This window comes from Macrotis lagotis, chromosome 1 (assembly GCF_037893015.1).
Source record: "Macrotis lagotis isolate mMagLag1 chromosome 1, bilby.v1.9.chrom.fasta, whole genome shotgun sequence".
In the NCBI taxonomy this organism is placed as follows: domain Eukaryota; kingdom Metazoa; phylum Chordata; class Mammalia; order Peramelemorphia; family Peramelidae; genus Macrotis; species Macrotis lagotis.
In genome coordinates this window covers 311,018,266-311,045,382 of record NC_133658.1, presented here as the reverse complement: position 1 = coordinate 311,045,382, position 27,117 = coordinate 311,018,266, and the positions used below count along the sequence as shown (strand labels likewise).

General features: G+C 34.1%; 1 protein-coding gene across 3 annotated transcripts in view; it reads left to right on the top strand.

Annotated features, from left to right (window-relative positions):
• The window catches only part of PHKB (phosphorylase kinase regulatory subunit beta), a 256,778-nt gene that overhangs the window by 122,503 nt on the left and 107,158 nt on the right, over positions 1-27,117 (top strand). For all 3 annotated transcript variants that reach the window (XM_074211412.1, XM_074211413.1, XM_074211414.1), the window contains 2 exons: positions 19,807-19,902; positions 21,898-22,095. In XM_074211412.1, the coding sequence (XP_074067513.1) occupies positions 19,807-19,902; positions 21,898-22,095 (294 nt within the window). The remainder of the gene's footprint in view (positions 1-19,806; positions 19,903-21,897; positions 22,096-27,117) is intronic.

Genomic DNA, 27,117 nt, shown 5'->3' with positions numbered 1-27,117 from the left:
AATTGTAAGAAAGCATCCTTCCTCTGTGCCTTTATTCATGGTATAGTCTACCCTACTAGAATGGCCTCTGTCTTTATTCTGTTTTCTCCTATAATCAAATCATATTCTATAAGAACTTGCTCATGGTAGTATTATGTAGGATCCCTTATCTAATCCTATGAACCCACAGTGACCTCTTTCCTGGTACATATTCTTCCAGTCACATTATTTTTACTATTCATTTGTTATTTTTATATATTGTTGTAGTAGATTCTATATTTTTGTCATTAATTTGAATTTTTGTAATCTTTCCCTTGCTTCCCAGTTAAATTAGAATTCTCTCCTACATAATACATAATACATAGGTATTATACACATAATGGTCTTGTTATAGGTATGGTTTTGTAGAAAGTCCATCAGATTTGGAGTTAGATTTAGACTTGGGCTCCAAACAAGACTCTGTCGCATTATTTCTTTGACCTTGGACAAGTTCTTTATTTTCCCTTCCTGGATCTCAGTTGCCTCATCTGTAAAATTTGGTTTTTGGAGTAAATGACCCCCAAGGTCTCTGTCATCTGCAATTCTATGATGTTTATTTAGCCTCCACCACCTCAAGTACCAAAACCTAAAATTTAGTGATAAATTAGTTGTTAGCAGTCAGTCCCATTCCTGCCTCTTTCATTTATTCATTTGTCAGTTTTAAAGGGGATGAAAAATGGCATGCTTGCTGAGAAAACATTTTATCGTATGAGCTAAAATGCAAGAGTGAACAAGGGTAAATGAAGATGATATCAATCCAATGATTTTGATATTTAGATCTCAAAACTCATACCTCTTGCTCTTGAAAGCTCAATCACAGTGATTGATTCATTCAGGGTGTTTTAGTTTCCAGGATGAATGCTCAAAATAGTAACCGAATTAGGGTGAGATTTAGAATCCAATATTCAGGTGTCATGAAATACAGAACACGTCCCTTCCCCAGTGTCTTTCTTACTGCTCTCTTGAAGTGCATGAGACCACTATATTTTCATTTCATTCAGTATATTTATAGCATGAACACTTTTGCAGATACAAGGGGAAAAAACATTTTAGCTATGACTTGACCAATGATTATGGACAATTCTTTATCTGGATGATTATACCTTTTTATTCTTTTACCAAGCCAATTACAGTTATTTAAAGTGTATAAAAATTTTGGTTATTTTCCTAACATAATGTGTGGGATGAAATCCTAGAGTTGTTTTAATTCGCATTTTCCTAAATTTTTTAGTTATTTGGAGTGTTCTTTCAAGTGGTTGTTAATAGTTTGTATTTCTTATTTTGAGAAACATTTGTTTATGTCATTTGACAACTCATCCATTGGGAAATTACTTTTGTTATTAAAGATTTATGCTAGGTCCATATAAATCTTGAATATCCAAAATTTATCAGAAATAACTGGTAGAAAGTTTTTCCCAATTGACTGTTCCTCTCCATTCTATTCATTTTCTTTATGCAAAAGCTTTTCATTTCATATTATCAAAATAATCTTTATCTTTTATAATAATGTTAAATTTAAAAATTAAAGATTATTATCACTTTAACATATAATAACAGATCTACTAGAGCAGTGAATAATGCTCTAGTTCTTTGACATCATTATTTACTTTAAGGAGTATTTTGTAATTAAATCTATGCCTATTTTAATTGTCAGTATTAAGAAAATTGTTTTCTTTGGTGGAACCAAGATGATGGAGTAAAGGCAAGAACTCCTGTGAGCTTTCCCACAAACTACTCTAAATACTTTTAAATAATGATTCTAATCAAATTTTAGAGTGACAGAACCCACAAAAAGATGGAGTGAAACAATTTTGCAACCCCAGACAGCTTGGAAGATCCAAGGGAAGCTGGCAGCACAGTCTGAGCTGAAGCAACCTTGGCTTCAGCCATCCAGGAACAGACCACAGAACGCCTGGGTCTATGGCAGCTTCCAGACCTCCCAGTCCAGGACTATTGGGAAGGTCAGTAGGGAAACTCTGCTTCACCAGACTGAGGGGGAGCCCACTCTAGGCAGGCCTCAGCATAGACCCAGGGACCAGGGGACCAGAAGCAGGCCTCGGGAGCCCCTCTCTCCCCATCCCCCCCACCCCAGTAGCTGCTCCCAGAGCACCCAACACACAGATGTTAAGGGGGTCAGGGGGGGATTGCAGATCTTTGCTATCACCAAGGAAGGACTCTGCTGCTTTGCCCATACTCAGATCCAGGTGCAGTCTGGGACTGCAGCCTCAGGAAGAGGAACCGAAGCACAATAAAACTTATGGCCTGAATTGAAACAGGGAATCTCCTCACAGTTCAAGGTGAGAAAGGAATGTTTGTAGTCATCCACAGGCCAGGACAGCAGTCAGTCTTTCATAAGACCTAGGAGGAATTGAGAACTTACAGGTCCAGGACAGTGAGGTTGGGGTGGGGAGGGGGGATGAATTGCCCCTGAAAACAGCTGCAAACATCTTGGGACCACCCTGGAAGCAGAACCCCACCTTAACAAAGAATTAAAATCAAGTCACAGGCTGGGGAAATGAGCAAACAGCAGAAGATAAAGGATCTGACCATATTAAAGTCAAAGCTTCTATATCCAAGACCTCCAAGAAAAATATGAATTCATCTTAGTCTGTGGAAGAACTCAAAAAAGATTTTGAAAATCAAGTAAGGGAGGTAGAGGAAAAATTGGGAAGAGAAAGGAGAGCAATACAGGAAAATAATGAAAACCAAAGCAGCAATTTGGTGAAGCAGATACCAAAGAATACTGAAGAAAATAACATCTTAAAAACCAGTTTGGGGTCAAATGGAAAAAAGCTGTCCAAAAGGCCAATGAGGAGAAGAATGCCTTTAAAAAGCAGAACTGACCAAATGGAAAAGGAGATATAAAAGTTCTCTGAAGAAAATAATTCCTTAAAAATGTAGAATGAAGCTAAGGGAAACTGATGATTTTGTGAGAAATCAAGAAACAATAAAATAAAATCAAAGAATGGAAGACTAGAAGAAAATGTGAAATATCTTAATGGAAAAACAACTGACCTTGGAAACAGATCCAGAAAAGATAATTTTAAAAATTATTGGGCTGTCTGAAAAAAAAAAAACCTTAGATTTCATTTTTCAAGAAATTTTTCATAGAAATTGCCCTGATTACCTAGAAGCACAGGAAAAATAGAAATTGAGGAATCCACCTATCACTTCCTGAAAAAGATCCCAAAATGAAAACTGCCAGGAATATTATGGCCAAATTTCAGAACTCCCAAGTCAAAGAGAAAAATTACATGCAGTCAGAAAGAAGCATTTTAAATATTGTAGAACTACAGTCAGGATTACACAGGATTTAGCAACTTCTATTTTAAAGATAATTTTAAAGATAATAACTGCTTCTATTTTAAAGACTCATAGGACTTAAAATATGATATTCTAGAAGACAAAAGAGCTTAGATTACAACCAAGAATATTTTTATATAACCTAAAGGGCCTTCAGCATCCTGATTGTTTACATGTGGATGTTTTCCAGTTTATCATTGCCCTTTTTAAAAATATGCTATCTAGAACCTACATAATACTCCAAATGTTGTTTTAGTAGAGTAGAATATAGTAAAGATTATCCAACTCTTACACTTAAAAATGCATTTTTTAATCATAAAAAATCTACCTTTTCAGCTCTCAGTCATATCACTTGTTCATTTTGAATTTGTATAGACACTTAATTACCCAGCTGTGTGAGCTTGGGCAAGTCACTTAACCCCAATGCCTTGCAAACAAATCAAAAACAAAAGCATTTTGAATTTGTAGTTCAGGAAACCTCAGGATATTTCTCCTTTAAAATGCTTTCTTTATTTGTGAAGTCAAAATTTTAAACAAATTTAAGGATTTGCATACATTAATTTTTATTAAATTTATCTTATTAGATTCAGTTCATTGTTTTTACTTGCTCATATCTTTTTGTTTTCCAACTCTATCAACTTGCATATTAGTTATTCACTAATGAGTTAGGCTTCTTAACTAAGCACTTTCTTCTCAGTTTACATAAAGCCATTAATGCCAGTTTTGGGGGTTTAGTCATTGTATAAGATCCAAATCCACTAGTATATAAAATCCATTAATAAATGCTTATTAACTGACTACTAAACATGTTATTGAACTTATTTCTCTCCAAATTGTCCAAAAGGACAATATGAAAAACTTTGTTATATGCTCCTCCAAAATATAGCATTTATTTGACATAATCTAAGACATAAGTCTTTCAAAAAGAAAGATTATTCTGTTATAATCCTTTTTTTGGTGAAGCCTTATAGACTTTGCCTTCCTCACTTCTTTTTTCTAAATGTTCCCCAACCAAGTGTATATTATTACAGTTTAGAACTCAAAGTCTAGTTCAATGGCCTATAGTTAGCAATTCTCTTCTCTTTTAAAAAATAAATAAAATCAATTTATTCTTCCTTTGTCCTGTACTTCTCTCATTCTCAATAACCTTTCAGAGATTACTGACAATGACTCAATGTTTCTTTTGCCAGTTCTTAAAATACCTAAGTTCATATAGATTACTTGAATGCATTAAGGGCAGCTCATCCCTTGCTAAGTTCTTATAGATCTTAAGGTTCTTTGCAGAAATAGTCATTCATATTTTACTTTTTTGTAGTCCAAAAAGCATTCACCTTGTCAGAGGAAACAGAAGCAAAATTCTTTGTCATCCTTTGTCCACATACCAACTCTTCCCTCCCCAGAAGCAGTTGGATTTATAGATGAATACTATCAAACATTTACAGAACCATTAGTTCAATGTTATTATATTAATTTGTTTGCAAAAAAAGAAAAAGAAATGATCCTATCAAATTCCTTCTCTTAGACAAATAAAGTCCTGGTAATTTAACCAGGGAGAGCTACAGCAGAGAAAGAAAATTATTTGCACTAAATCTAATAAATGTAGATGTAAAAATATTGAATACAATATTAGCAAAGATTCTACAATAAAATTTAATATATAATCATATTGGATTTATTACAGGAATTCAGGTTTGGTTCAACATGAGGAAGATAATAAAGATAACAGCATATTAATTACAAAGACAATAAAAATCTTAAAATTGTGTTGATAGTTACAGAAAAAAATTTGGACAAAATCTAACATACATTAAACTCACTAATAAGTATAGGAATAAATAGATCTTTCCTTTATTTGTCAAAAAGTATTTGTTGAAATCATTATTTAGTATTCACTGACATTTCCAAAAGAATTTGCCCAATTTTTGCCCAATAGTGCAAAATAAGAATCTCTACAGTCCTTACTATTATTTGATATACTTCTAGAAATTCTAACTATAGTAATAAGACAAGAAAAAAGTCATTGAAAGAATAAGCATTGGCAAAGAGGAAGCAAACTTATTGCTTTTGGCAAATAATGTGATGGTTTACTTAAAAAAAACTAGAGATCCAAGTAATAGTAATTGAAACAATTTATAACTTGTGTAAAGTAGTAGGTTATGAAATAAACTTTATAACCATCAGTTTTCTTTTAAAAATAGCAGGAAGAAATAGAAAAAGACATTCCATTCATATTAACTGCTGAGTATTTGAAATATATTCAGAAATACATTGGAACTACATGAATAGAAATACAAAACACTTTAAAAATAATGGAAGACTTAAATGGAGAAATTAATTGCTCATAGTTTGACATTGCCAACATAATAAAGATAACAATCTGACCCAAAGTAATATAAAGGGTCAGAGCCAGACCATGGGGAAACTCTCAAAGAATTACTTAGAAATAGTAAAAGCAATAACAAAATTAATCTGGCAGACCAAAGGGTCAAGAAATGAATGAAGGAAATAATGAACAAGAAAGTGAAGCAAGTAGACCTTGTAGCATTTGATTGCATACTGTATTATAAAGAAATAATCATCAAAACTTTTTTTCTGGTTAAAAAAACAGATTTTAGATTACAATCAATCAACAAGTATTTATTACATGTTTGCTATGTACCTGGTACTGTTGTGCTAAGCACTAGAGATAGAAAGGTAAAGAGCAAGAAACAAAGATGAAGTTGGAGGCATGGAGACAGCTTATGAAAATGGAGTTGCAGGGCGGTTATGTGGTGCAGTGGATAAAGCACTGGCCCTAGAGTCAGGAGTATCTGGGTTCAAATCCAGTCTCAGACACTTAATAATTACCTAGGTGTGTGGCCTTGGGCAAGCCACTTAACCCCATTTGCCTTGCAAAAACCTAAAAAAAAATGGAGTTGGAGGATGGAAGTTCTTATTTGAGGAACTTCAAGGAGGCCAATGTTGCTATATCACAGATATGTAGAGGGAAGAAAGGTGAGAGAAGACTGCAGTGATAATACGGAACCAGGTTATAAAGGACTTTGAATGTCAGAGGATTTTACATTTGATCCTGATGCTTATAGGGAACCACTAGAGTTCATTGCATAGGAGAAGGGTGGGATTGGACCTGTGCTTAATTAATAGCTGAAAGATGAACTGGAATGGAGAGAGATTTGAGGCAAGGAAACCAATCAGAAGGCAGCAAGGAATAAGGTGATGAGGGCTTAATTAGACAGGATCATGGCAGTGTAGAAGGAGAGAATGGGACTGTGGAGATTTTACAAAAACAGAACTGACAGAACTTAACAGTTGACTGGATATGGGCTATAAGAAAGAGTGAGACCCAGAAACAATCAAGTTTGATAAACTCAATATCACCAACTCTTGGTAAGGACTCAAAATTCAATGAAAAACTTCTAGAAAAAATAAAATAATTTAGGCATAGGTCAACTTTGCATAACATACTACAATAAACTGCAAATGGATAAATGATTTAAAACTGAAAGGTCATATCATAAATAAATTAGAGGAGAAAGGAAGGAGCTACTTCTCACAACAGTGACCAAACCATAAATAAGGAATGATGTCAGGAGATAAAATGAAAAGCTACGAGTATAAAAACTGAAAAGTTTTTGTACTAGCAAAATCAATGCAGTTTTAAATGAGAAGGAAAGCAGTTACTCAGGGGAAAATCTTTGTAGAAAGTTTCTCTGATAAAAGTCTGTTGATAAAATCTGTTGAGAATTAATATTAATGATTTTTATCCTTCGTTCTTGAAGAAGAAAATAGCATCAGAGAGGTGATGCCATGACATGAATTGGATTTGAGTGAGGGGGTGCTGGGCTAAGACAACAGTCTCACTTTCTCTTCCAGATTCATTTGAGTCCAGTGACCGGATATGAATCAAGAAGATTAGAAATGGCCCGAGATGTGAGGCAATCAGGGTTAAGTGACTTGCTCCAAGTCACACAACTAATAAATTTCAATTGATTACACACAGATTTGAAATCAGGTCCTCTTGAATCCCAAAGTCACTAAACTCTGCATCTCTTTTTACCTAGTGATATCATTATTATAATCTATCAAAGAAAAAAACCCATGTATTATTATGATGATACTTTTTATTATAACAATGGATTAGAAACAAAGTGAGTGCCTTGGGAAGACTTGTGTAAACTGATGCCTAGTGAAATGAACAGAATCAGGAGAAAAATTTAAGTGATGATAATACTACAATAAATAAAAATAAAAGTTTTGAAGTTATAAAAGTTTAAAGTTATAAAACTTTTAAAGTTATAAAAAATAACTTAAAATTTAGTTATAAAACTTTTAAAAAAGTTATACAGCTTTTAAAGTTATAAAGTTTAAAGTTATAAAAAAATTACTTTTAAAGACTTCAGAACATTAATCAATAAAAATCATGATTCCTAAAGACTTTATAGACCATACTTCCCACCTCTGATCAGAAATGTGGTGGGCAATAGGTGCAGAATAAAGCATACATTTTCAGGCACAGTTAACATATAGCTTTGTTTTGGTTCTCTCTCTCTCTCTCCATATATATATATATATATATATATTATATTTATTTTTATTTTTGTACAAATTATGTTTTTTAAGCATTACTAAAAATATTCTTAAGAATAAACATAATACCCACTCTCCCAAAAAATATAGACCCTCATGAGCAATAAAGGAAACAGAAAAAAATTAAAATTTAAAAAAATAATAATGGGGCAGCTAGTGGCGCAGTGGTCAGAGCAACCACTTTGGAGTCAGGAGCACCCGAGCCCAAATCTGGCCCCAGACACCCAACAATCACCCAGCTGTGTGACCCTGGGCAAACCACCCCAACCCCATTGCCCTGCAAAAACCAAAACCAAATAAAATAAAACAAAATAATAATGATAATAATAATAATAATAATAAACATGCTTCAGTCTGTGCTCCAGCACCACCAGCTCTGTCATGGGTGTATCACAATCTTTATGATAAGTCCATCACAAAAGCTACTTCCATATTTTTGCACTGTTGCCATTGCTGATCTCAGCTTCCTCCATTCATACTTCCCCACTACCAAATACTATATTTTTCTCTCTCCTTTCACTCTTGTCCCTTTTCTTAAATGTGCTGTAGGGTAGCTGAGCAGAATAGCAGACTGATTACACGCCCTGGGACCAAGAGGCCCCGAGCCCACATACCACCCCTAAGGCCCAGCAACCACCTGGCCCTGTGGTACTGGACAGGCCATCTAATCCCAGCCCCTTGCAAGAAGTAAAAAAGAAAATGTGTTATATCTGACCACTTTCCACCATGGTCCACCCTCTCCTCCATCACTCACATCCCTACCCTTTCCCCCTTCTCTCCTCCTTACTCTAGATGTCTATACCCCATTATGTATATATGCTGTTTCCTCTCTGAGCCACCTCTGATGAGAACAAAGGTTCCCTCATTCCCCTTCACCTTCTCCCCTTCCATATCATTGCAGTAGCTCATTGTAATAAAAAATCTTATATGAAATATCTTAGCCTATTCCACCTCTCTCTTACTCCCATTACATTTCCCTTTTATCCATTGACTCCATTTTTACAATATATTATATCTTCAAATTCATCTCCCTCCTGTGTTTCATCCATAAAAGCTCCTTCTACCTGCTCTATTAAATGAGAAGTTTCTTATGATTATTATCAGTATCATTTGTCTATACAGGAATACTGCAGTTCATCATCATTAAGTCCCTCATATTTTACCCTTCTCTATACTCTCTATGCTTCACCTGGGTCCTGTATTTGAAGATTAAACTTTCGTTCAGCTCTAGCCATTTTAAAAGGAACATTTGAAATTCCCCTGGTTCACTGAAAGTCCATCTTTTCCTTTGGAAGAGGATGTTCAGTTTTTCTGGGTAGTTGATTCTTGGTTGCATTCCAAGCTCTTTTGCCTTCCAGAATATTATATTCCAAGTCCTATGAGCCCTTAATGTAGTTGCTGCTAAATCCTGTGTGATCCCGACTGCAGCTCCATGATATTTTAATTGTGTCCTTCTTGCTGCTTGTAATATTTTCTCTTTGACTTGGGAGTTCTGGAACTTGGCTATAATATTCCTAGAGGTTGTTTTATTTGGATCTCTTTCCAGGGAGATCAGTGGCTTCTCTCCATTTCTATTTTGTCCTCTGCTTCTAGGATATCAGGGCAGTTTTCCTGTAGGAATTCTTTAAAAATGATGTCAAGGCTCTTTTCCTGATCATGACTTTCAGGTATCCCAATAATTTTTAAATTATCTTTCCTTAATCTGTTTTCTAGATCAGTTTTTTTTTCAATGAGATGTTTCACATTTTATTCTAATTTTTCATTCTTTTGATTTTGAAATATTGTATCTTGACTTCTCATAAAGTCAGCAAATCCATTCTAGAGCTGAAGGATTTGTTTTCCTCAGAGAGCTTTCTTATCTCTTTTTCCATATGGTCAATTCTGCTTTTTAAAGCATTCTGTTCCTCAATAAGTTTTTGAACTGTTTTATCCATTTGACCTATGCTGGTTTTTAACATGTTATTTTCTTCAGCATTTTTTTGGATCTCCTTGACTAAACTGCTGACTTCTTTTTCATGTTTTCCCTGCATTTCTCTCATTTCTTTCCCCAATTTTTCTTCTATCTCCCTTACTTGATTTTCAAAATCTTTTTTGAGCTCTGTCATAGTCTGAGCCCAATTTCCATTTTACTTGGAGTCTTTAGATGCAGGAGCTTGTACTTCCTCATCTTCAGATTGAGTATTTTGATCCTTCTTGGGATGATAGACATTGTATTTCTCAATGGTATTCCTCTTTTTTCTTTGTTTACTCATTTCCCCAGCCTGTGCCTGGTCTTAGGGTGCTTCCTGAGCTTTTGAGTATTATTGGAACACTCCACCCCCCCAAGGATCTCAGTGTGTGGGGCTCTGTCTTCCCTCCTGATCTGTGAATGACCACAAGTGAACCCTTGTGCCACAGGGCTGAGGTGGGGGGGCCCTGTTGTTCTATGGGGGGCCTAGACTGTGATCAGGCTCTAAATGTGGTTAGAGCCCCAGAGTCATGTTCCAGGTACAGAGGACAGACCTTGGAAGTCTCTCTCTCTCCACTCCCCTACCACTGATAGGCTCAGTTGCTTGGGGGCTCCTGTTTACCTGCTCTGCCTGCTTCCCTTTCCTGGATCTGGGCTGCTGTTGCCACCTCTGCTCTCTGAGTGCCCTGAGCGCTATATGCACACTTGCTCTGGCAGAGGTCTTCCCACTGATCTTCCAAGTTGTGCCTGGGGCTCCCTGAGCCTTGGGCCTTCACAGGCCCAAGTTTCCTGTCAGGAAACTACTCCTGCTGCCCTGAGCCTTGGCTCCCAGGCTCCCTGGGGCTGCCTCCAGGAGGCTGAAGTTCCTTCACTTTGGCAGGTTGCCCCTCTAACCCCAGGGAGTGGAACTTTTCCACTTTTTTTCCAGGTTACTTTGGGCTGGAGAATTGCCTCACTAGATCTTTTTGTGGGTTCTGTATCTCGAAAATTTAGTTAGAGTTCTTATTTTATGAGTTTTGAAATACTATAGAGTGAGAGAGCACCTAAGAGAAGCTATTCTCCTGTCACCATCTTGGCTCTACCCCCTCACTATATATTTTTAAAAGGGATAAGTTGCCTTCAGAAATGGGGAAGTTAGGAGCAGTGTCATTTTAGGGAAAAAAATATAAGTACTTTTGTTTTGGAAATGCTGAGTTTGAAAGATTTGTGAGACATTTCAAGAAGAGGAGTCAATCACAGTTTGAGTTGCAAGATTAGCACTCAGGGGAGAGGTGAACCTGGATATGTAGATTTGTGAGTCATCTGCATATACTTGGTAATTATTATGATAATTAGTAATTGACACCGTGGAAGCTAATAAATTTACTTAGAGAATTGAGGGCCCAGAACTGAGCTTTAGATTGTTTATCTATGTATGAGAATCAAGACCTGGACAAAGAACCTTCAGAAGAATACATAAAAAGGATAATTGTAGACAGTGAACCAAAATAGAGTAATAGCACATAAAACCAGAGAAAATAAAGTACCCAGAAGAGAGAGGATAGTCAACAATGTCAAGTACTGTGCAGAAATTTCAAAATGGATGAAAATGGAAAAAAGGTCATTGAATTTAACAGTGAGGTTTTTGATAATGAATGAAGGAGCTGATCATTTTAGCCTTGAGAAACAAATCTGGGGTGGGGGAATATGGTTACTTTCTTTGAGCATTTGAAGAATTGTCAAATGGAGAAGGGAATAGTTTTTTTTCTTTTTGGTCCTAGAGAGCTGAACTAGGAGCAGTAGGTAGAAGTTGTAAAGAAGCATATTTGGTTTCCATGTTAGTAAAAACCTCCTCACAACTGTTGCTATCCAAAAGTAAAATGATCTGCCTCAAGAGGTGGGGGTTCTCTTTTCATGAATGTCTTCAAGTTGATGGTGAACAACAACTTGTTCGATATGCTATAGAAGAGATTTCTTTTTGTTTTAGGCTTCTGATGATGGGGAAATAGGTGGTGCCACCACAAAGATCAGGGTTTTTGATGTGGAAAAACTCACAACTAGACCTCTAAGGAGGGAAAACTCAGAATTTTTATTTCACAAACCTGCAAAGTTCACAGATTAAACTTTTTTCTGGAGAATCAATAAGTTGCTTGAGGACAGGCTAAAAAACAAAGGTCTAGGTGAGAATGCCTCAGGGAAAGAGAGAAGGGAAAATATAAGAAGTGGCTGGGCTTTTTACTTGTGAGTGGGTCAGGCATCATTGGGAGCATGGGCCGAACTTTTATATTCTTTCCCACTTCCAGCGCAGGAAAGAGTCAGGGAAAAGTGGGTAAAAGGGGGACCCACCCCCTCTGCATGACTGGGGTCAGGTACCCACTTTGGAAGACTGAGAGGCACGAAGCTGGAGCTCTTATCTTGGCTAATTTACATTTAGCAGTGAAGTTACATTGAGCACCAGGAGGGAATTTACATTTAATTGGGCTTATGGAAGCCCTCAGAAAATATAGACAGGCACAATGAACATTTTCTTAAGATTAAAAAACTAGGAGGAAGCTAGGTGGTCCAGTGGATAGAGCACCAGGTCTGGAGTCAGGAGGTCCTGAGTTCAAATGTGACCTCAGACACGTAATAATTACCTAGCTGTGTGACCTTGGGCAAGTCACTTAACCCCATTGCCTTGCAAAAACAAACAAAAAAAAGATTAAAAAACTAGGCATATATTTCTACTTCAACAGTTCAATTCAGTGGCTAATGAGATCTTTCTTATTCAGATTCTAAATGAAGGCTTTTTCTGTGGGGAAGAGAATTCTAGAGGAGGGAATGTAGTGATAATGGAGAAAAAAAAACAAAGAAAAGAACATTTCTGAAAACTCAGATATGAATTACATGATCAACTACACACTTTCTCTGTTCCTCATGATTTCTTAAACCTCTCTACCACAGGAATTAAACTCTAGAGATAAAGTAATATCAACAGTATCCATAATCTAGGACACCTAGAACCTTAAAGAGATTAAAACCAGATGAACTAAAAGCAGGGAAGTTTACTCTTTAATATAGTTGCTCAATGCCTCTACTCCAGTTGTATACCTGCTCTGCCAGAGCTGTACATGCTAGCCTTGGACTTGCAACAGAATTTAGCTGTACTGCTTCTGCCCTTTTCCCAAGGCTATAAAAAGTCAAAGACAGAAGAATGTTTTGAACTGGAAGGCAGTGTTTGTGTTACAATAGTCTTCAATTGGAGATCTGAAGAATGAAAGGAAATGGAGTAAAACACCAGAATGTTTCTGTAACCTCAGACCTCCCTAAAGAAACTGATCATCCACCTATCTAGGACCTCCCTAGATGTCCTCCCCAGAAATATCTTGAACTAGAATCTAATAAGAAATGTGAATTATCCATTATGGAGGGAGACTAAGCAAATCTCAATGTATAGCCCCAAGGAAAAATGCTGTTAAAGGAGAAGGAATCAGAAATTGAGCAAGTGGGTAAAATAAATAATAAAAAAAACCCTGAAATTATCAAATAACTCAGGAAATCATTAAAAAATACTCAAAGACCTTGAATGGAAGTTGATAAGCCAACAGGAAAACTATTAATAGCAGAAGACAATCTGACCTCCATCTCTATAGCCTCCAGATCAGATAAACAGGTTCATACATTTATGAATAAATATTATAAGATAAAGGAAAGTGAATCAGAAAACAAACCCTATGCTACAAATTCCAAAACACATAGTGGTTAAATTTAACAATACCAATTAAAAATAACTAATATTACAAGCATTCCAGAAAAATATAAAATATATTTTATATAAAAAATCAAATATAAAAGAAAAGAAAGGGGCATAGACTTTTCTATACCTGTCAGAAACCACAGAAAGTTATGGAATAATGGGCTTCAAAGGCAGAGGAGCTCAAGATGCAACCTAGAGTGACATCTTGCAAACATGACCTTAAACAAATAAAAAATATAGAAATTCAATGAAAAATATTCAAAACATAGGTGACGCAGTAGATAGAACATCAGCCCTGGAGTTAGGATTACCTGAGTTCAAATCTGGCCTCAGATACTTAATAATTACCTAACTGTGTGACCTTGGGCAAATCACTTAACCCCATTGCCTTAAATAAGCATTTTAAGAAATATTCAAAACATTCCTAGAAAGAGAATCAGACCTTAAAAAAGCTACTACTTTTCAAATGCAAGTTGGGCAAGTATTTGATTTGTAGGAAGGATATAAGGATGGTTCAGTATTAGGAAAACAGTGAATATAATTCTTTTCAAAATAAAAACATAAAAAACTACATATTGTATAAATCAATTTGGAAAAGTTTCTGGTAAAGTACAACTTTCATTTAGGCTAAAACCCCTACAAAGTATAGGCAGGAGGAATTTTATATATAATAAAGGTGTCTTTGTTTAATCAAAAATGAGTGTCATATATAATAGGGATACCATAGTAGATTTTCCAGTAAAAGAAGTAGTAAAACAAGGATATCCTCACTCCCTACTATCATTTTTAAAAATAGTTTAGAGAAAGGAATAGGCAGAAAGAAAATAATCCTTTATATAGCACTTGTTATTTTCCAGGCATTGTGTTGGACACTTTTACAGATATTATCTCATTTGATCTTTACTACAACACTATGAGGTAGGTGTTATTATTTTCCTCATTTTATGGTTGAGGAGACTGAGGCAAATGACCAAATGACTTATCCCAGGTCAGCTCTGAGACCATATTTGAACTCAGGTTTTCTTTGACTCCAAGCCCTACACCTCTGTCCACTGTTCTACCAGCTGCCTTCAGTTTCAAAATTGTTAGCAATTGTAATAAGAGAAGAGAAAGAAATGAGAGACAAAGCATCTGAATTTTCAGATAATATGATGGTTTACTTAGAAAATCTTAAAGAAGTAGCAAAGATGCTAATTGAAAAATAAACCTTAAAAATCAACAAATTTTTATATATCAATTACAGTTTGGAAGAGGCAGTGATAGGAAAGGAAATACCATTCCAAATAACTACAAGATGCATGAAATTTCTGGAGATCAACCGACCAGAAAACACAAAATACTTTCATTGGTTTAATTATGTCTTTCTTAAAGAAACGTATAACACTAAGAAATGTTCAGTGTATATATACAGTAAAAATGTCAGTACTGCTTAATTTAGTTTGCAGTTTTAATGCTATATGTACTTTTATAGTAGTGATGTCAGACTCAAATAAAAAATGATCCCTTCCTGGTTTAGAAAATCACATGTGGTATTATATTTTTATTTATTTTCTTAAATCCTTCCCATTCACATTTTAATTTGCAAAGTTCAGACTGTACTCTGGAATTTTGGGGTGTGAAGTTTTACTTTTCTGCTTTGTTGAACTCTAAAATAATTGCAAAGTTCATTTGGAAGAATGTAATATATAAAGAAATAATGGGAAAAAGGAAGGAAGAATTGCATTTCCAGTTGTTTATATTATAAAGCAGAAGACATCAAAGTTATCTGATACTGGTTAAAAAAGAGAGGTATATCAATGTAAAAGGCTAATCGGGAGAATCATTTGAACAATGGAACTCAGTCACAGTGAATCATAGATAATAAATGGAAAAGCAAATATGTAGGAAAGAATTACTTTTTAAAATAAAAAACTGCTGGAAAAATAGAAAACAGGTAACATATTTTAGACATAGACTGACACTTTACATTGTATCCCATAATAATTGGTTCCATGATCTTAACTCTTGAAGATAATACTATTAAAAATTGGAAGATTAAATAGATCATATAACTTTTTTAAAAAAAATTGATCATTATTTATTTAATAATTTTTAACATTCAGTTCCTAAGATTTAGACTGAGAGAGCAGTCAATAATATATTAATCTTTCACATTTATGGATAAAAGATGTATTTTTAACCAAATAAGGGATAGAGACAATTGCAGAAAATAAGGTAACTATTATTACATGGAACTGTGAAGCTTCTTCACAAACAGAATTTATGAACCTAAGTTTGGAAGGAAGTGTTGAAATGGTGTGTGGGGGGGGAATCTATCAAATTTCTCTGATAGGTGTTTGGCATCCTTTCCACAATAGGTAAATGATCAGGGAATATGAAGAAACAGTTATCAAAAAAAAAGAATTGGAAACTCTTAACAAACATAAGAAAGAATGCTTCAAATCATTGTAAAAAGGGAAATTAAAATCAAATTGGCAAAAGATGAGACATGACTGAAATCATTAATACTCTGGAAAGATAAGCACATTAGTTCATTGCTGATAGAGAAATACAATCAATATGACCACTCAGAAACTGAAATGTCCATATTCTTTGACCCAGAAATTATATCTCTTAGATTTACACCTCAAGGAAGTCATTAATATAAGAAAGTCCTCATATACAGCAAAACATTTATAGCATCTTATTTTGTGGTAGCAAAGAATTAGAATAAAAGTAGATAGCCATTACCTGGAGAATAATTAAATAAATAGTAGTACATGTATAGTGGAATGTGATAATCTTGTAAATAATGATAAAAGTGATCAACACAGTGAAGCACAGAAAAAACTATATGACCTAATATTGGACCAATAAAATAATATATACAATGTTTATAATAATGTAAATGGAAAGAACAACCACAAAAAGTTAATGTTTCAAAATTGAAAAAAAACCTATGAGTTGAAATTAGTATGAGAAGAGACTAGTACTCCCTATGTTTACAGAGGTAAGATGTCCATGAGTATGTGAAATAATAAATATTTTTATGCTTTTTTGTTGTACTGATCAATTTTTCTTTTTTTATTTATTTTATATTGTCTTCATTGTATGAGATTGCTTTCTGGAGGAGACAGGAGAGTAATTCTGTGGGAAATTGTAGTGATATTAAAAAAATCACATAAAAAACCCATTTTAAAAAATAAACAGAAGGAAATTCATACAGATTGACATTATTGTTAAGCATATCATACAGAAAACTACATTCTCGCTTTCATGTGTTCTCTTCTTTTTCTGTTCTTTGCATAAGAAAATATTAATGTGTGTTGACAATTTTTTTAGAAATATACAGAAACAAGCAGAAGGAATAAGCAGACAGCATTGGTATTATTGTGTTAAACATTATACAGAAAATTATATTCATGTTTTCATGTCCTCTTTTTTTCTGTTCTTGGTTTAAAAAATTCACATTTGTTGGTGTGTTATGTTAACAGTAAGAATTAAAAAGAAAGTTTTAAAGGACATTTTAAGAATTTAAAAAGGAAGGAAACTTGTATTCTCAAAATTTAGAATACATGTCCAACTGTAGACAACTTTACTGAGATGGAAGGGTCATTCTCTTCCAATCTTTCTTTCATTTCCACGGTAATAGATTTTTTTTCTTATACTTGAAATTTGATCCAGAATTGAACTTCTTCTATTTGGTTCCTCTATTTGAAGGAGTAAATCTGCAGACATGGCATGAAATTATTAGTTATCCAACTTTGGCCAGAAATTTCTAACCCATATAGTAGATAATTGAAGTAATATATTATGCATCTATGCCAAGATTACACAATTATCTTCTGTTCAGGTGGTTTGTAGTATATTTCAAGAACAAAATTCTTTGTTTCTGACTCCAATGATCTCTCCTTAAGTACTCTTCACTATGTTTATTTTTGGTTCCTGAATTTCTTAATAGGATCATATCTTCTTGACCCATAATGCAATTCTTTCACCTTATGTTAGAATCACTCTAGTCTGACTATGTCACTCTCATTTGGTCAACTTTGATTGCTCTCTTTTGCCTCTAGGGTTAAATAAAAACTGGTCTAGCATTTAAAATCCCTTATAATCTAACTAACTAATCTTTCTAAATTGATTTGTCATTACTTTTTCCCAATGTCTTTCTCGTTCTCACCAAACTAACATATATACAATTCCTTAAACACAGCACTCCATGATGACCCCCAGACCTTTGCAAAACCTTGCTCCTATACTTGGAATTCTTTCCCTCTATACCTCTTCCTCTTGGAATCTTCACCTCCTTTTGATATTTAGCTCTTATACTACCTCCTACAGGCCTTTTATTATTCCATCAATTTCTTGTCCTATTTCCTCCCCCCATTTATTTTATTTTGTATTCTTTATGTTAGATATTTACTTATCTTTCCATCGGGTATTTACTACCAATAATGTGTAAGCCCTCTGAGGACATGAGTTTTTATTTTTGCTTTGTTCCAGCATGGTATCTGCATATAGTATGTGCTTTAAAAAAATATTTGCTCAGTTGAATTGAATTAAAATGATTGATTGGAAGTGTCATCCATAAATTTGAAGAAATGAGTTTAATTATTCTTTTTTTTCTGGACTTTTTCTTCTGTGAATTTCTGGACTTTTCTTCTGCTGTTCTTCCTATCTTTTAACTTTTCTGTATAGTAACTTGATCAATTTCTCTTTTTCCCTTTCTTTTCTATTTAAAGCTCCTTTGACTATATTTGCTGTCTTGCCAAGAGCAAGAAATAGAAAATTTTTAGACTTAGAAGTTACTTTCATTTTTAGGCCAGTCTAAACCTGGCCAAGAATCTTCTCTATAGTACATCTGTTAACTGACCATCCAACCCTTTCTTTCTGAAGACCACTAGTGAAGGATATCCCCTGAGGCCAATCTCCTCCATCCTTTGATAACTGTTATTGCCAAGAACCCATATTTGCCTATTTCCAACTTCCACGTAAAGCTCTTAATTTTTCCAATCCTTCCTTATTACAGCCTCTGTATTCTTTTCTGTAGGCCACAGGACACTAGTTCTTCAACACAACCACTTATGACATGAACTTGATTATTTTCAACATCCTGGTTGCTCTTTTCTGAACATTCTCTAGGTATCAATATTCCCCAAATGGGGCATGAAGAAAGGAAGGAAAAAGAAAGAGGGAAAGGATGTTATAAGTATTTATTAATTGACTATTATATACAAGGCATTACATTAAGCCTTTTATAAGTATTTCATCTGACCCTTTAAACATCACTTTAACTAGAGTAGTATGCAAAAGGACCATCATCTCCCCCGTTCTAGTCTCTGATTATTTTAAGTTCAATTTTATTTTCTTTCCTTAGCAATACACATTCTCTCCCTGGTTCTCTCCCATCTCACTGAGACAAGAAAAACAAAATCTAATTGTAATAAGGAAAAAGAAATCCCACCTTTACTATATTAAAAAAAATCTGTCTCATTATGTACACTGATGGGAGTTTGGTCCATGTGTTGGTCATACTTCCAAAGTCTTTCAAAGTTGTTCATCTTTACAATAATAATGTATAAATTGTTCATTTGATCCTTGTCATTTTACTCTTGTTCATACAAGTCATTCCACATTTCTTTTAAACTTTCATAATTTTTATAGCTCAGTGGTTTATTATTAAATAATTAGCTATGGTTTGTTAAGCCATTCTATGATTGATGGGTCCCACTTCTATTTCCAGTTCCTTGACAGCAGAGAAAGAGCTCAATAGATATTTTGTACATATGGGCAATTTTCCTTTTTTCTTTTCCACTCTTTTCTTAATGAAACCTAATTTTGCATTAGCCTTTTTTGGCTTATTACATTAAGATATCTGTCTGCTAAGCCCCTCATATATTTTTCAGTCATTCTTCTATGTCTTATCTCACTCATTAGGTTGATGTAAACTTCATTATTTTTTTAAAAAACATTTTAAACTGTAGTTCAGACATTTTATAAAGGTGCCACCGTATGTATGTATTGTGAAGAATTGATTAATGTATTGGTTTGTTTTTCTGAACTGCTTTTTTGTTTAATTTTACTTTTTATTTTTTGCTTTTATGATAAGGATAGGAGTTAGAATATATTAGGAAATAAAGGCAATGTAAAAGCAAATGATTAATAAAAGTTTTTTAAAAAGATAATAGTGACTATTACAATTTTAAAATTTCTCCAAATTCTTTCTTGTAATTAAGAAGTTACTCTTCTCCTCTAGGGATGTTCTTGGTCTGTTATATTTGTGGATCTTGATGCCCATAATCGAAACAGACAGACTCTGTGTTCACTGCTGCCAAGAGAATCCAGATCTCATGTGAGTAACTTACAGAATATTTTAAGAACATACTAACATTGTATTTTTCAGTTCCATCATCCATTTCTTAAAATTGTCAACTTTGCCCAGAAAAGATTCTACTCTTTCATTTAAATATCACTCTAGAAAGTACAGATTAGGAGGCCAATTTTCTTACCCTGAAAACCATTTTTACACTTTCCCACACCCTCTTACTTCTTGATAAATTAATGTATACATTTGACATTTAATTTTAGAAGAACCATATTTGTTGATTCATGCAAAAGTGTCATTATAATCTTGTGGTTCAGTTGTTTTAGTCATGTCTAATTCTTCGTGACCCTATTTTATGTTCTCTTGGCAAGATATTGGAGTGGTTTTCCATTTCTTTCTCTAGTTCATTTTACTGATGAGGAATTGAGGCAAATATGGTTTAATGTCTTTTGCCCAGGGTCACACAACTAGTAAGTGTCTGAAGTCAGATTTGAATTCAGGAAACTTAGTCTTCCTACTCCAGGCCTGGCATGCTGCATCCATTCTACCACCTAGTTTACCCTATTAAATACTTTGCAATAAATTTTTATCCCATTTCTGTTTTTTGATGTAAAATGAATTGATATTGTAAAAATGTATAATTTTTATTGATGATATCAACAGATTATATAGACAAATTCAGATTTAGTAACCTCTTTTGGATTTTACTTTAGCATAAATGAGAAATATAGGAAGTATGCCAACATATGGTATCTTCTTTTTTTCACTCCACCAGTTATCCCCTAATTATTCATTGTGCTATGGAGGTATCATCCTTTCTTAAAGGTTGTACCTGCATAGTACATGGTTTATCTGAGTCTACCAAGTTTGCAAAAGCTTCAAATATAACTGAATATAACTCATAAATGAAAATATTTATCTTGTTTGAGACCCAACTCAGTTCATCTCATTGAAGTTCATCACTGGTTCACCATGTTTTTCAGACACAGTAGCATAGGTAGTCTAAGATCAAATACAAAGACTATTGTGATCTGTATTCATAGAAGGAATATCCATATAAACAAAATCAGAATCTTTAAGCATTGAAATCATAGTTTTTATTTAAATGCATGTATTTACATACATTCAGATACATATATATTACATAGATATATTATACAGTGTCTCAGAATTCTTATTTCAAATTTAAGCTATTAAAGATTAAAATATATAAACTATACTAAGCCCCTGGACATCTTTGTATGACAGAATTTGTATTTTTTGCGACAAAAGAAAAGAATTTTATCCCATTTATTTAATTAATCATTCATCTCCCTTGACTTATTGCTTAATCCTTGTCACTTTCTGAAATATACTCATGTCAGTTAGTCATAACTGATAATATTGACTAATTTGAGTTCTCTCTAGGTTCTCTTTGTCATAAATTTTTTGACATAGTTAACAGCTTGTTTTTTCAGTACTTTTATGCCTATTCATAGCTTCAATACAGTACAATAGTTATTCTTTATCTTCACAATCCCCACAAAATTTATTTTTCATAATTTGTCATTTTTGACAAATTTCATCAGAGGTGAAGCTTCAGAGTTGTTTTCATTTGATTCTCCTATTTTGAACTCCCTCTGGTTTTGAGTTTGCATTTATTCTTTTCATCTCTATTGAAACATTTTTAAAACTTCCATATTTTTATATATTTCCTTAAATATTTTATTTTTTCACCTTTTGGATTTAAGGTGGTTATTAAAGATGCTCACTGAGAAGATTTCCTCCTCAAACAATCAATAGTTTCTCTTCATTCTAATAATGTCAATTTTTCCATACAGAAGCTTTTTAACTTTATTCAATTGATATCATCTAATGATCTTTTTACAATAACTTCTGGTACTTGTTTGTTGTCTTCTGTTCATTTTCCTTTCATCTCTATAATGAAGTTTAATTCCCATAATAGTACAGCATGATGTTCTTTGCTGACAGATAGCATTACTCTAAGGATATATTTTTGGTGTTTTATCCCTTTGTCTTCAGAATACCGATGCTGCACTTATCCCCTGCATTAGTTACCCTGCTTTTGCCCTTGATGATGATGCTTTGTTCAGTCAAACACTTGACAAAATTATTAGAAAATTAAAAGGAAAGTATGGATTCAAGCGTTTCTTGAGAGATGGTTACAGAACTTCATTAGAAGATCCAAACCGACGCTATTATAAACCAGCTGAAATTAAGGTACTCTAATATGTAGTATAAATGATATGCCCTACATTCACTTACTTGACTTGTTATTCCTTTGGGAAAATTGGTCCTTTTTTCCTCCTTTACTTTCTTTCCCTCCATAGAAATTTGTCTGATAAATACTGGTTTGAAGTAGAACTTCTATTTCAGGAGATTTTTATGTTGCCCAAATTACTGCTACATTATCTCTTTTTCTATGGTTAATTACACATCACCCTTTAAATTTATTTTTATTAAAGATATTATTTGAGTTTTACAATTTTCCACCAATCTTGCTTCCCTCCCCCCACCCCCACCCCCCAAGGAAAGCACGCTGTCAGTTTTTACTTTGTTTCCTTGTTGTACCTTGATCCAAATTGGGTGTGATGAGAGAGAAATCATATCCTTAAAGAAGAGAAGTCTAAGAGGTAACAAGATCAGACAATAAGATATCTGTTTTTTTCTAAATTAAAGAGAATAGTCCTTGCACTTTGTTCAAACTCCACAGCTCCTTATCTGGATACAGATGGCACTCTCCTTTGCAGACAACCCAAAATTGTTCCCGATTGTTGTACTGATGGAATGAACAAGTCCTTCAAGGTGGAACATCACTCCCATGTTGCTGTTATGGTGTACAGTGTTTTTCTGGTTCTGCTCATCTCACTCAGCATCAGTTCATGCAAATCCCTCCAGGCTTCCCTGAAATCCTGTCCCTCCTGGTTTCTAATAGAACAATAGTGTTCCATGACATACCTATACCACAGTTTGCCAAGCCATTCCCCAATTGAAGGACATTTACTGGATTTCCAATTCTTTGCCACCACAAACAGGGCTGCTATAAATATTTTTGTACAAGTAATGTTTTTACCCTTTTGCATCATCTCTTCAGGGTATAGACCTAGGAGTGGTATTGCTGGGTCAAAGGGTATGCACATTTTTGTTGCCCTTTGGGCATAGTTCCAAATAGCTCTCCAGAAGGGTTGGATGAGTTCACAGCTCCACCAGCAGTGTAATGGTGTCCCAGATTTCTCACAACCTTTCCAACAATGATCATTATCCTTCCTGGTCATATTGGCCAATCTGAGAGGTGTGAGGTGGTACCTCAGAGAAGCTTTAATTTGCATTTCTCTAATAATTAATGATTTAGAGCATTTTTTTTCATATGGCTATGGATTACTTTGCTCTCATCTGTAAATTGCCTTTGTATATCCTTTGACCATTTGTCAATTGGGGAATGGGTTTTTGTTTTAAAAATATGACTCAGTTCTCTGTATATTTTAGAAATGAGTCCTTTGTCAGAATCATTAGTTGTAAAGATTGTTTCCCAATTTACTGCATTTCTTTTGATCTTGGTTACATTGGTTTTATCTGTGCAAAAGCTTTTTAATTTAATGTAATCGAAATCATCTAATTGCTTTTTGGTGATGTTCTCCAACTCTTCTTTAGTCATAAACTGCTCCCCTTTCCATAGATCTGACAGGTAGACTAGTCCTTGATCTTCTAATTTGCTTATAGTATTGTTTTTTTATGTCTATGTCCTGCAACCATTTGGATCTTATCTTGGTAAAGGGTGTGAGGTGCTGGTCTAATCTAAGTTTCTTCCATACTAACTTCCAATTATCCCAGCAATTTTTATCAAAGAGGGAGTTTTCATCCCAATGGCTGGACTCTTTGGGTTTATCAAACAGCAGGTTACTATAATCATCTCCTGCTTTTACACCTGGTCTATTCCACTGGTCCACCTCTTTATTTCTTAGTCAATGCCAAACAGTTTTGATGAATGATGCTTAATAATATAATTTTTTGATTGGGTAGGGCTAAGCTACCTTATTTTGTACTTTTTTTCATTAAACTCCTGGCAATTCTTGACTTTTTATTTCTCCATATGAATTTACTTACAATTTTTTCTAACTCATTAAAGTAATTTTTTGGAATTTTGATTGGTAGGGCACTAAACACATAGTTTAGTTTTGGTAGAATTGTCATTTTTATTATATTAGCTCTACCTATCCATAAGCAGTTGATATTTTCCCAGTTATTTAAATCTGCTTTGATTTGTGTGAGAAGTGTTTTATAATTGTTTTCAAAAAGATTCTGGGTCTGTCTTGGCAAATAGACTCCCAAATATTGTATATTGTCTGAGGTTACTTTGAATGGGATTTCTCTTTCTAGCTCTTCCTGCTGTTTCTTGCTAGACATATATAGAAAAGTTGAGAAATTATGAGAGTTTATTTTATAACCTGCAACTTTACTAAAATTGCTAATTGTTTCCAGTAGCTTTTTGGATGATTTCTTGGGATTCTCTAGGTAGACCATCATGTCATCTGCAAAGAGTGAGAGTTTTGTCTCTTCCTTCCCAATTCTAATTCCTTCAATTTCTTTTTCTTCTCTAATTGCTGATGCTAACATTTCTAATACAATATTGAATAGTAGTGGTGGTAATGGGCACCCTTATTTCACCCCTGATCTTATTGGGAATGCCTCTAGCCTCTCCCCATTGAATATAATGCTTGTTGATGGTTTCAAATAGATACTGCTAATTATTTTAAGAAACAGTCCATTTATTCCTATACTCTCTAGTGTTTTTAATAGGCATGGATGCTGTATTTTGTCAAAAGCTTTTTCAGCATCTATTGATATGATCCTATAATTTCTGATAGGTTTGTTGTTGATATAATTGAGTATACTAACAGTTTTCCTAATGCTGAACCAACCCTGCATTCCTGGAATAAATCCTACTTGATCATAATGTATTATCCTAGTGATGACTTGTTGTAATCATTTTGCTAAGATTTTATTTAGGATTTTTGCATCTATATTCATCAAGGAAATAGGTCTATAATTTTCTTTCTCTGTTTTAATGCTTCCTGGTTTAGGTAACAGTACCATATTGGTTTCATAGAAAGAGTTAGGCAGAGTTCCATCTTACCGTATTTTTACCAAGAGTTTATATAGGATTGGAAGCAATTGTTCCTTAAATGTTTGGTAGAATTCACTTGTGAATCCATCAGGCCCTGGAGATTTTTTTTAGGGAGTTCAGTAATGGCTTGTTGAATTTCTTTTTTCTGAGATAGGGTTGTTTAGGTATTTAATCACTTCTTCATTTAACCTGGGAAACTTATACTTTTGTAAATATTCATCCATTTCACTTAGATTATCAAATTTATTGGCATAGAGTTGGGCAAAATAATTTCGAATTATTACTTTAATTTCCTCCTCATTGGTGGTGAGTTCACCTTTTTCATTTATAATACTAGCAATTTGGTTTTCTTCTTTCTTTTTTTAATCAAATTTATGAGAGGTTTATCAATTTTATTGGTTTTTTCATAATAACAACTTTTGGTTTTATTTATTAATTCAATAGTTTTTTTGCTTTTGATTTTATTAATTTCTCCTTTAATTTTTAGAATTTCTAATTTAGTATTTAATTGGGGATTTTTGTTTTGTTCTTTCTCTAATTTTTTTAGTTGCATGTTTAGTTCATTGATTTCCTCTTTCTCCAATTTATTCATGTAAGCATTTAGAGCTATAATATATCCCCTGAGAGTCACTTTGAATGAATCCCATAGATTTTGGTATGTTGTTCCATTATTATCATTATCTAAGATAAAATGGTTAATTCTTTCTATAATTTGTTTTTTGGTCCTCTCATTTTTTAAAAATGAGGTTATTTAGTTTCCAGTTTGTTCTGGGTCTATATCTCCTTGGCCCAGTATTGCATATAACTTTTATTGCATTGTGATCTGAGAAAGATGTATTCATTATTTCTGCCTTTCTGCAGTTGATCATTAGGTTTTTATGACCTAGTACATGGTCAATTTTTGTATAAGTTCCATGTACTGCAGAGAAAAAGGTATATTCCTTTCTATCCCCATTCAGTTTCCTCCATAAGTCTACTGTATCTACTTTTTCTAACAATCTATTTACCTCCTTAACTTCTTTCTTGTTTATTTTATGATTCAATTTATCTAGATCTGATAGTGGGAGGTTGAGGTCTCCCACTAGTAAGTTTTGCTGTTTATGTCTTCCTGTAGTTCTTTCAGCTTCTCCTCTAAGAATTTGGGTGCTGTCCCAGTGGGTGTATATATATTCAATATTGAAATGACTTTATTGTCTATGGTACCTTTTAGGAGGATAAAGTTTCCTTCCTTATCTCTTTTAACCCTATTTTTGCTTCTGCTTTGTCTGAGATAAGGATTGCTACCCCTGCTTTTTTAACTTCAGCTGAAGCAAAATATATTTTGCTCCAACCTTTTACCTTTACTCTATATGTATCTCTCTGCTTCAAATGAGTTTCTTGTAAGCAGCATATTGTAGGATTCTGGTTTTCAGTCCACTCTACTATTTGCTTACGTTTTAAGGGAGAGTTCATCCCATTCACATTCAAGGTTATGATTACTAATTCTTTATTGCCCTCCGTGCTATCTTCCCTCTGTTTGTATTTTCCCCCTCCCCCTTTGTCCATATTCCCCAGTATTTTGTTTCTGAATACCACCCCCTTCAGTGTGTTTCCCTCCTATATCACACCCTCCCCTTTCTTTCCCCTTTCCATTTTTCCCTTTTCCCTTCCCTTCCTTTTGTTATTTCCCCTTTTTACCCCCTCTCCCCTTCCCTTTCTCCATCTCCCCCTCCCCTTTTCCCCTTTTAAAACTTGAAAGGTTAGATGTTTTATAACTTAACTGAGTATGTGTAGGTTGACTTTAAGCCAAGTCTGATGAGAAGAAGATTCAGGTGTTTCTCCTCTGCTACCTTCTTCCCCTCTATTACCATAGGTTTCTTTGGTACCTCTTAGTGTAATGAGATTTACCCCCATTCAATCCCCTCCCTCCTCCAGTCTCTTTCCTGCCCCCCTTTTTAAGGAGGTAGTGTTTTTTAGATCATTCTGTCTGAGTTATAGAAAATTCTGACCGTCTGTCCCTTCTAGTTCAGTATATTCTATCAAATAGAGTCAAAATTCCTGAGAGTTATTAGAGTCTTTCTCCCAATTGGGGTTAAATCCAGTTACATCCCATTAGATAGTAGTCTCATGGATAGGTC